Below are 12,585 nucleotides of genomic sequence, written 5' to 3' on the forward strand. Positions count from 1 at the left end.
TATATTACACAAGAAAGAAAACTTACATACATACATATACCAAAGGCTTTTTCCCCCTTACAAGAAAGGTAGCCAGAAAGAAAAAGGCACAAAATCCATTCTCACCCATTCCATCCCTAAATACACTCCATTCCCCTCCCTCTTATCTTGGCACCTCCTGGATGACGGATCTTCCCTGCATCTTGTCCACTGCCCTAGGTCAGAGGCAGTGTTGCAAGACACAGCACATCCACAGCAAGGCCGCTTCATTAAATCGGCGACCCCCCTCTCCGTCTCCTCATGCAGAAAAGGAGAGGACGGGGAGAAATTCCTTAGGGCTGTGTCAAATTTTTCTCACGCATACTACCTCACTCCCTATCACCCCATCCATTCCACCTCATGCATCACATCATCATCCATATACAACCATTCTCCATTCACCCCTGTCTTCTGTCCTCTCCCGTCCTTCCTCAACAGACATTCCCCTCTTCTCCAAAGCCCCTTTCACCCCATACATCCATTTCATCCTAGGTTGCCCCCTCATGTTCACTCCCTTCACATCTGCCTTCCATACCTCTATTACTATTCTTCACTCACTCTTTCCATGTGTTCAAACCAACTCAACACTCTTTCATCCACCTTATCTCCCAACTCCCTTACCACCCCTGTTCTCCTCCTCACCTCATTTCTCACTCTGTCCAGCCTAGTAGCCCCCATCATACTTCTCAGACATTTCATCTCAAACACATTCAAACTCCTTCTCTCTTCCTCTCTTATGTTCCATGTTTCTGCCCCATACAGTGCTGTTGGCACAATCACTCCTTTATACAATCTCCTCTTAGCCTCCATTCCCAAATGTTTATTCCCTCTCCTGCCACATTTGCACCTAAGTACCTAAAACTATCCACTTCCTCCAGTCGCTCTCCCTTAATGCTCACTTCCAGTCTACTGCCACTTTCACCCCTTGTACATCTCATCACCTTACTTTTAACCATATTTATCTTCAACTTTCTTCTTTCATACACTCTCCCAAACTGTCACTAACTTCCTCAATCACTCCTCCGATCCTGCCACAAGCGCAGTGTCGTTCGCAAACAACAGCTAGCTCACCTCCCACTTTTCTCCATTTTCTTTAACCATCTCCAACCCCTGACCCACCACCCTTGCATTTACCACTCGCACCACCCCATCCATGTATAAGTTGAACAGCCAGGGCGACATAACACATCCCTGACAAAGTCCTACCTTTACCTCAAACCACTCACTCTCTCCATTTCTAATCCTAACACACCCTCTACTACTCTCATAAAAACTCTTAACAGCTCCTAGAAGCTTTCCTCATATCCCATATATCTGCAAAACCTCCCACAGTGCCTGCCTGTCTACCCTGTCATAAGCCTTTTCCAAATCCATAAAAGCCCAAAAAACATACTTGCCTTTTCCTATAGCTTTCTCACATATCTGTCTTACCACAAAAATCTGATCTACACAACCTCTACCTGTCCTAAATCCACACTGTTCCTCACCAATTACTCCCTCTGTTCCTCTCCTAATCCTCTCAATCAAGACCCTCTCATAAGCCTTCCCAACTACACTTAACAAGCTAATCCCTCTAAAACTACTACACTCAGTTGTCCCCTTTTCCCTTTTAAAGTGGAACTATACAGGCACTCCTCCAGTACTCTCTCCAGCAAACAGTAAATAACCTCACCAGCCAGTCCACCATCACTGTACCTCTTTTTGTTAGACATTCTGCATGGCATCCATCCAGACCAGGTGCCTTACCTGCTCTCATCATAACAACTGCCTTCACTTCATCCTTCCTTATTTCTCCATTTTCCTCACTCATCACAGTTATTTTCTTAGCACTTCCCACTGCAACTATCTTTCCCTCCCTATCCTCCTTCACATTTAGCAACTCCCTAAAATACTCTGCCCATCTTCCCCTTACTGCCTTCTCTTCCATTATCATCTCTCCATCTGCACCTTTTACCTTTTCTTCTCTACTTGATTTGCCTCCTCTTCCTCTTAATTTCTTTCCAAAACATCTTTTTATTACTTTCAAAAATTTCTGTCATACTCTAACCCCATTTCACATCTGCTCTCCTCTTTGCCTCCTTTACCTTGTGCTTTACTTCTCTTCTAATCAATCAATCCACTATCACATCCCCCATCCAATAATAATAATGTATGAATACATACTTTATTTACCAAATGCCCTTACTCCCTTACAAGGGAAATGAAAGTAAACACCCACTTCATACACAATAAATCCTATATATCCAATCTCAGCATTTTCAGGACAAAGGGTCCTCACTGGCCTCTGCCACAAGCTCCTGTTCAGGGTAACATAGCAAGACACTACCCTCCCATAGCTGAGCCAGACATCCAAAACTGGTTTACCCTTCCCTTGTCATTATATGGTGAAGATAATTGGTGTGTAGAAGATATTGACATAAATTATTCAGGGTAACATAGCATGACACTACCCTCCCGTAGCTGAGCCAGACATCCACAACTGGTTTACCCTTCCCTTGTCATTATATGGTGGAGACAATTGGTGTGTAGAAGATATTGACATAAATGATTATGAACAGAACAGAGGAAATAACTATGGAAGAGCAATGGAAGTTGTCAGATGAATTTTATTGTTGCATGTTTCTTGCATTCATATATGGAGAGGGGAATCCATCAGGTGGATCTTGGTGGCAGAACAATAGAATTTGTCTATTGAATTTTATTATTGGACGTTTCTTGTATTCATATATTGAAAAAGGAAAATTTAAGTACACTAGATCCTGACTACAGGACAAGGTTGCGAACACACAGCTTCCATTTCCTTTTTATGCTTTGACACTTATCATGCCATGAGTATGGCACCTTTAATGGTAGACTTACCTGAGTTTCGTGATTCATATTGTGGTACAAGTTTACGTTTCCCAAGCCATGAATAGAGAAAAGATTTGATGTTCTCCGACATTATAAAATCTGAAAATGGAAAATACAGAAATGATAAAAGCACCATCAAACAAGGCACAAGGAGCCATAATTTTTTACTTAGTCTAACATATATAAAATCTTTTGGTGAGACTGCAAAAAGGAACAAATAGACAATTTTAATCAATAAATCAAAATCTATCTATATACCAAAAGCCTTTTCCCTTTGTAATGGAGGTAGTCATGTCAAAGGTATGTATAAACTCCCACCCATGTCACCCCTCCACCCTTTCCTCCCTCTATTCTTAGATCCTCACAGATGATTGGTCATCCCTTTATCCCACCCACTGCCTTGGATCAAAAGCAATGCAGCCAGACACAGTACATTCACATCAATGCTGCTTCATTCAATCAGTGACCCCCAACTCTTCAACCCCTCAAGCAGAAAAAGGAAAGAATGGGAGAAATCCATTTAGGCTGTGTCAAACTATCATTACACAAGCACCCCCTGTCCCCCTATCCCTTCCTTGCATAACAGAATCATCTATAAATGGCCACTCTCCACTCATTCATATCTCCTGCCTTCTCCCTTCCTTGCTCAACAGACATTACCTTTTTGCTGAACATCCCCTTTCATCCCATCTATCCATCTCATCCTCGGTCATCCCTCAAAACCTCTGCCTTCCACACCTCTTTACTAATCTTTTTTTCACTCACTCTTTCCATGTATCCAAACCATCACAATACTCTTTCATCAGCCCTGTCACCTCTTTTTCTACTCCCACTCTATCCAACCTAGTAACCCCCATCATACTGCTCAAACTTTTCCTCTCAATCACATTCTGATTTTTCATCTTGGCTTCTCTTGAATTCCAAGTCTCTGCCCCATACAAAGCTGTGGGCATAATCACCCCTTCATACAATTTCCTCTTTGCATCCATTCCCAGTTGACTATTTCTCACATTAAAGATCCAAACACTGGACAGGTCTCTCTATCTCTCTCTCTCTCTCTCTCTCTATATATATATATATATATATATATATATATATATATATACACACACACACATACATACATCCTTACACGGGAGGTGGCCAAAAAATAAAGGCACTAAATCCACTCCCACTCATTCCATTCCCATCCACCCCCCTCCCTCCCTCCCTCTTATCTTGGCTCCTCCTGGATGACAGCCCTGCATCTCACCCACTGCCCAGGGTCAGAAGCAGTGTCGAAAGACACAGTCCATCCACTGCAAGGCCGCTTCATCATATCGGCGACCCCCACTCTCTCCGTACCCTCATGCAGAAAGGAAGATGGGGGGTGAAATCCCCCTCAGGCTGTGTCAATTTATTTTTCACACATACTCCCTCACCCCCATCCACTCCCCTTTATGCATCACAGCATCATCCATACACAGCCATTCTCCATTCACCCTTATCTTATGTCCTCTCCCATCCTTCCTCTTCCCAATGCCCCTTTTACTCCATCCATCCATCCCATCCTTGGTTGCCCCCTAACATTCTCTTCTTCTACCTCTGCTTTCCACACCTATTTTAATCTTTCTTCACTCACTTTCCATCTGAATACTCATTCATCAACCCTATCTCCCAACTCCCTTTCCACCCCCATTCTCCTCCTCACCTCCTTGTTTCTCACTCTATCCAGCCTGGTAACCCCTATCATACTTCTCAGGCACCTCTTTTCAAACTTCTCTCTTATGTTCCATTCTCAAAATGTCTATTTCTCATTACACTATTTAATCCCCCCCAAGGCATTTACTTGCTTCTCTCAATCTACATTCTACCTCCACTCCTCCCTTTTCCACCACATTTACACCCAAGTATCTAAAACTATCCACTTCCTCCAGTCTCTCTCCCTTAATACTAACTTCAGGCATGATAGTGGAAAACAAAAAAATAATAATAAATAAATAAAATATAAAATAAATAAATAAATAAATAAATAAAATAATAATAATACATTGGCCGGGAGTCTAGGGGCAGCGCCCCCTGGTAGGGGATCAGGGGCTGCAGCCCTAGGCTGAATTGGTAGTAAACAAACACATGCAAGCTGTTCCGTTGATGCTGCTATCAATACAATTTGGCCAAAATAAAACCTACCCCAGTCATCACCTTACTATACGTACACGTGCGCACCACACCACGCAATGCTACACAAAATGAATCGCTTGTTGGCCAGCACAAAATAAACTGCTAACACACAGGTGAAGCCGACATATGAATTGCCCAAAACTTCACATCAAACTAATACTATTCGAGCACATATTTTTTTTAATAGGATCATTTATTACAACTGGGATTTAATGACAAAAAATCAAGATCATTGTCAGGAAAAGAAAAAAATCAGAATTCAGATTTAAATCTGAAGAATATCATGCCTGTAACTTCCAGTCGGCCGCCACTTTCTCCCCTTGTACATCTCATCACCTTACTTTTACCCACATTTATCTTCGACTTCCTTCTTTCGCACACCTTCCCAAACTCTGTCACTAACTTTCTCACTGGATAGTATGGTAATCACTGTAGACAAAATAAGGAATGCCCTGCAAAAGCTCAAGAGGAACAAATCACCCAGACCTGATGGGATACATCCAAGGGTAATTAAGGAACTGATGGAGGACTTACTGGAACCACTGAGAATTATATATAACACCTCATTGCAGGACGGAGTGGTACCCGAGGACTGGCGTATTGCCCATGTCACGGCCATCTACAAGAAAGGCAACAAATGTGATCCAGGAAACTACAGACCTGTCAGCCTAACAAGTGTCCTATGCAAGGTTATGGAGTCACTGTTGCGGGAGGAGGTAATTAGGCATATGAAGGAGAATAAGTTATTTAGTGAGAAACAGTTTGGCTTCATTTCTGGGAGATCAACTACACTACAATTAATAAAGGCACTAGATGACTGGACTGAGGCAATGGATGAAGGGTTGGCTGTGGATGTGGTGTATTTGGACTTTATGAAAGCCTTCGACCGAGTACCACATAAACGTCTGATGGAAAAAATATCAAGCTACAGGATAGAAGGTAAAACATTAAGATGGATTCAGAACTTTCTAACAGGGAGAAAACTGAGGGTGTTGATAAATGGAGAGGCTTCTAGATGGAAGGAAATAACAAGCGGAGTCCTGCAGGGCTCTGTTCTTGGCCCCATGCTTTTTGTAATATTCATAAATGACCTGCCAGAAGCAGCAGTGAATGGAAGTAAAGTGTATCTATATGCAGATGACACTAAGATATACAGGACAATACAAAGCAATGAAGACTGTGATAGGTTACAATGGGACCTGGACGAACTCAAAGAATGGACAGAGAGGTGGCTCCTAAGTTTTCATCCAGAGAAGAGCAAGTATATGAGGATAGGGAGGACCACAATGGAAGAGAAGGGTTAAAGTTTGTACGGCAACATCAGTAAGACAGGAAATGAAAAAGACATAGGGGTGATCATAGATGACAAACTAAATTTCTCCAGCCACTTGGGAGAAAAAATCAATAAAGCCAATATGTTAGTAGGGCTGATCAGAAGGACCTTTCAACATTAAGAACCAAACATTCTTAAGCCTCTGTACACGGCTCTTGTAAGGCCACACTTGGAGTATGCCAACCTGGTGTGGTGTCCCCATCTGTTGAAGGATTTGGAGGTTGTGGAGAATGTACAGTGGAGAGCAACTAAATTATTGCCATCCCTCAACGAGTTATCGTACGAAGTGAGACTGAGGAAGTTGAATTTGCCCACCTTGGCGTACAGGAGATCCCGGGGGGACCAAATTGACACACAAAATCGTCACTGGTGTAAATGACAGAAACTGCATTGAGGGTCTCTTTGAATTTAGAGAGGGGTCCAGTACAAGGGGAAATAGTCGGAAAATATTTAAGCCAAGAGCAAGATTGGACCTGAGAAAGTACTCCTTTAACAACAGTCATTAATAATTGGAACGAGCTGCCAGAATGGGTGGTAAATGCAGACACAGTCAAAAGTTTTGAGGCAAGGCTAGACAAATTCTGGGAGGGACAAGAGCAAATATATAATTATAGAGCACAAATTAACACTGCACGCGGCCAGCACCAACATCATACTAGAAATCAGGCTGCCACACTGGAGTCACAGGCCACATAAGGCCTCTTCCAGTAAAACGTCAACTGTAGTCAATCCCTCCTCTGATCCTCCTACAAGCACAGTGTCATCAGCAAACTGGCTTATCTCCCACTTTTCTCCATTTTCTTTAACCATCCAATCCCCCGACCCACTACCTTAGCATTTACTGTCAATTTAGTTTCACCCAACCATAGAATTTGATATGTGGCTTATGTGTTTTTGGTGAGAAATGTGGCTATGTGTTTTAGGTGAGAAATGTTGTGATATGAATGATGGTGTACATCATTTCCGTCGCAAATACGTACTTTTGAAGTAATTACCGTATATTTCCATGTATAAGATGAGGTACAAAATTAGAGCAAATTCTTATGAATTTATCTCATATCGGTAGTATAAGACGACGGCTAAATTACAAATGCACCAGTGTATCAAACCTACCATACAAAAAGAATTGTTTTGATTACGTTTATCAGATGTTTTTTCCGCTTTTTCTCTTTTCTTTCTCATTACTTAACTGTATCCTTTTCTGAGAACACATGTCAACTAACAAAAATTATTTATTTACGTTCCTGGTTCGACGTAGCTCACTCCACCGCACACAATGGTTTTATATAAATAAATAAAGAAATAAAGTTTTACAATGCTTTAAGTTGTAAATGTAATGTAATTTTATTGAAAATAAAGGTTTTAGAAATAGGTTTGATGTGTAATATTGATGATGATTAGAAATTAAGTTTTATAATTTTATAATTTTTAAATTTTCTATGTTTTAAATGCAACTACTGTAATATATATTTTTTTATTGATAAATAAACGTTTTATGTACTGTAATCCAAAATGGTTATTTTCAGTCTTAAAAATTACTGAAAAGTTAGCGAAAGAAAAAGGTTGCTATGAACGCAACCAGTGCTTGATGTTTACATTTTTTTTCAGCTGTGTTAAATATGTTTATATAGAGTAGTTAAAAGTACCGTAATTTCATTAATATAGAATTATTCCTCGAATTTATTAACAATTGCCATTTACTATAAAGATATGCCAATAATATATAAGGTAAATATGGTTTAATTACCTTTATTACCAGTTCTTATCATAATGTGAATCATTTCCTGTGTATCGGTGGTTATCGGCAGGCTAGCCTACCAAGTCATCTCACGTACAATTCAAGGTCTGATTTTTATAATGGTAGTATAAGACGACCCCCAATTTTAAGGGTTGAATTTTTTTTATTTTAGGGTCGTCTTATATGTGGAAATATACAGTAAGTATCAAAGTTATGCAATTATGCCTACATCTCCCGAACGATCTGGGGGGGACGTGTGGGAAATTGGGGTTTTTGGGTGGGGAATACTAATAAATGGAGTAATGCACGTTGCCAAACAGGTGTAAAATGAAGAAGACTAAAGAAACCCATAAAAAAACAAAAAATTTCCCATATTGACGGGTACCGCGCACGGCGCCATGTTTGTTTACTAACGATTGTAAATATTTGTGAGCAGAAGCACTAGATTAGCCGCTCGCGCAAGACTTGGTAACCGTAAAGTAAACTAAACTAACCTAACCTAACGGAGGCAACGTTAGTTTCCGGTTAGGAAGTCTTGCGTGGCTGGAGTGGATTTCGCTAAGTGTGACAGATCTAGTGAGACATTTTTCAAATCGTTGGTAAAAACAAAGATGGCTACCGTTGGACTCCGGCACTAAAATGTGATTTTTAATTTTTTTTTTTTTTAATATTTGTGAAGTGTTTTTGCTCATGTTATACCTGTTTTGGAATGCACATTACTCCATTTATTAGTCTTCCCCACCCAAAAAAAAAACCGATTTCCCACACGTCCCCCCAGATCGTTCGGGAGATGTAGGCATAAGTGCATAACTTCAATACTTAACTTCAAAAGTACGCATTTGCGACGGAAATTATGTACACCATTGTTCATACACAACATTTCTCACCAGAAACACATAAGCCACATATCAAATTCTATGGTTGGGTGCAACTATAAATTGTCCGCATTTACCTCTTGCACCACCCAATCCAGTAATAAATTGAACAGCCAAGGTGACATAACATATCTCTGGCGAAGTTCCACCTTTACCTCAAACCAGCATCTCCATTTCTGATTCTAACACAAGCTCTACTCTCATAACAGTACTAACATTCCTGAAAACCCAGTCCTATGGCACTCTTACAAAAAATATTCAGTTCTATTCCAGTATCACGCAAAAACTTTTCATAATTTTTTTTTTTATATAAATGTACACCTATGCAATGTTGCATTAGAAAATTAAATATAAATTTTGTAAATTCTAATACATCAACGTAATATGCAATTTTCTTTGCAAGGTAAATCTTTAGTTTCGACCATGGGAGGAATATAGCAATAGAAAATTAAATATTAATTTTGTAAATTAAAATGTATCAGCGTAATATGTAATTTTGTGTGCGGAAATGAAAAACAAAAAGGTGCTAAAACAGATTTCTTAAGTAACGAAGTCGTGTACGACGAATGGTACGCCATGTTTGTTATGGTATATGCCGACGTCGAAGAAATGAAAGGATGATAAATTCGTCTAAGTAGAAACTAACCTAACCTAACCTGTGTTTAATAAATCATTACCTGCAAATTAAATGTCATCCGGCTCGACCTTGTTGTCGTCGTCGTGAGAGACGTTGGCGGGCTTTACAACCACTCTCTCAGCTTGCGGAGTATAAAAATTAATATTTAATTTTCTATTGCTATATTCCTCCCATGGTCGAAACTAAAGATTTACCGGTTAGGTTAGGTTAGTTTAGTTTACCTTAGACGAATTTATCATCCTTTCATTTCTTCGACGTCGGCATCTACCATAACAAACATGGCGTCCCGATCCTATGCTACCGACTTCGTTCATTAGCATATTTAGCTTGTAGCAAGGTATTTTTATTTTCACTTACGCACACAAAATTGCATATTACGTTGATACATTTTAATTGACAAAATTAATATTCAATTTTCTATTACTATATTCCTCCCATGGTCGAAACTAAAGATTTACGTAACCTTTGCAAAATTAAAATAACTTGCTACAAGCTAATACACAAACGAACGAAGCCGCTAGCATAGGATTGAGGTGCCACATTGTTGTCTGTCCAGTCCTATTACTGTCAGACAATATCATGTTATGCACCAGTTGTTCTCCAACTCCAGGTTCCCATTATCAATTTCAGATCTTTCCTGTTATTGCCCCACCACTATTTTTTTTTCTGTTGTCTTTGATTTTGTTTAGGTTAGGTTACGTTAACCTAAGATAAACAAAATCAAAGGCAACAGAAAAAAAAAAATTAGGGGTGGGGCAATAACAGGAAAGTTCCTCAATTTCCGCCAAGAATAACATATAGTACGTTGATGTATTATAATATTTACAAAGTTATTTAATTTTCTATTACTATATAGCATAAGTGTGCACTTCTAAAAATTTACCTTTCCATGGAATTGTAAGTTTGCTTATATTAGGTTAGGAGCTATAGGACTGTAAATTTTATCAGATTTTGCATGGTTCTGGAATTGTACCCACTGATCACCTTAAAAAAGAAAAAGGCTGGAAAAGTTAGTCTGCTTTGGCTAACTGATTAACCAAAAGAAACTGGCCAAATCTACTACTGTGCTATAAGGGTATTAATGTGTCAATTATAATTATTATAACATCAAATTATAAGAATTATTAGGTTTGCCATTATTGGCTACGTTAGCCACAGCCACACTATGCAAATAAAAAAAGTAAGAAAGTATACCCAAAACACACCACTTTTCCAACATGTCCCCAAGACTAGTCTATTGGGTTTATTATAGTTTAAAAACACAATTGGTTTGTAAAAGATGGTATCAGCAACATTACAATACGTCTAAAGCTATGAAATAACCAAGTTTCATTATAAAATTATTTTCCCATTGCCTATAATATTTACTTCCTGTGCACGATAATCTATGCAGGCCAAGCCAATAAATAATTGTAAAAAGCCGAATTTGCGTTATGTAAGGTTTAGTCTTTGGATGATGCACACCCGCCATTCATCTTACCGGCACACACCAATATTATGAAATAAGTTGTATATACGAAAAGCTACTTAACATCACGTAATATGTACTACTAACAACACTATTGCAGCAATGAATTTCAGATAACTTGCAAATTATCGGCAAGACATATGATCACTACATTTTAGAGGCTACCGGTACAGCTGAGCTTATTTACCATGCCACTAACTTGTTATCTACAGTAGTCAGGAGCAATTCTATATCATCAAATACATTCATACATTACAAATATTTAATGTGATAAGGCTGAATTATCTATAAGGATCCTTCTGGTTCAATTACACTTTATACTTACTTTTCAATCCTATTTCTTCTCCTTCACCACAGGCCTACAACGCATGAGCAGAGATACGCTTGGGTGTCATAAAATAACGACATTTGATATATAAAATGTAATGTACTTACAATAAGATTGAAAATAGGATATGAAAACAGTAACATATAATTTAAATATCAGATTTATCAGAACAATATTAAATTAATTGGGCTTGCAATATCTGATATATATAAACTAATGTAAAGTCGAGAGTAACAATGTAAAATGTCAGCTTTTTAATTTAATACGAACGTCATCGTAAGCCTCATCGTAAACCTCATAATTTTATTCCGTTGATCAATACGAAGGATCCTGTAGACATTACCGAAGTATCATCAGCAAAACTCTTTCCTGATGATGCAAAAATTTAACGGACAAGGACAGAAAATGACATGACCCTACAAGATTTGAATGCATAAAGAAATTGAGCCAAAAGTGGTTGCTCCAGTTTAATTAATGAAGAAAAATGTAAAGTTATCCATATTAGGTTAAATAACACAGGATGCGGATACCATTTAGGACAAAAATTATTGGAGGTACTACAAGAGGAAAAAAACTTGGAGACATCATTACTAGTGATCTCTAGCCTTCGGGGCAGGAAGCGGCTGCAGAAAAGGCTAATTCAATGCTGGGGTTCATAAATAATAATAATAAAAAAAACTGACAAGTCTTGATGTGTATATGATGATGTCTCTACATAAGGTCGTGTTTTGAGTATTATGTACAAGCATCTCCATATATGAGAGGTGACATAAAGAACCTGGATCAGGTACAAAGAATGGCTACTAAACTAGTCCCGGAACTGAAAAAAAAATCATATGAGGAGAGATTAGCTAGAGTGAGACTCACCACACTTGAAGAACGAAATTTGCGAGGAGATATGACATTAACTTTCAAAATCTTGAAAGGATTACAAAGGAGGAGCATGCCGACAGGAGACCTTTGGGTCCTTAACTAGGTCGGATGCGAACAATTATAATAATAATAATAATGAATAAATAAATAAATAAATAAATAAATAAATAAATAAATAAATAAATAAATAAATAAATAAATATAAATTACAGTAATATAAATGATAATAGATAAAATAAATGAATAAATAGGTAAAGTTGAATAATAAACAGGTAAATAGTAGATGATAATCAAGCAAATAATGA

General features: G+C 38.5%; 1 protein-coding gene across 1 annotated transcript in view; it reads right to left on the reverse strand.

Moving 5' to 3' along the window:
- The window catches only part of mle (dosage compensation regulator mle), a 47,743-nt gene extending 36,229 nt beyond the window's left edge, over positions 1-11,514 (reverse strand). The window contains exons 1-2 of the mRNA XM_076189212.1: positions 11,405-11,514; positions 2,878-2,967 (exon numbers count right to left, since the gene is read on the reverse strand). Coding sequence (XP_076045327.1) covers positions 2,878-2,959 — 82 coding nt within the window. The 5' untranslated portion in view covers positions 2,960-2,967; positions 11,405-11,514. The remainder of the gene's footprint in view (positions 1-2,877; positions 2,968-11,404) is intronic.
- Positions 11,515-12,585: the final 1,071 nt, after the last annotated feature.

This window comes from Oratosquilla oratoria, chromosome 8 (genome assembly GCF_046742065.1).
Source record: "Oratosquilla oratoria isolate Oo_2021 chromosome 8, ASM4674206v1, whole genome shotgun sequence".
Lineage (NCBI taxonomy): Eukaryota > Metazoa > Arthropoda > Malacostraca > Stomatopoda > Squillidae > Oratosquilla > Oratosquilla oratoria.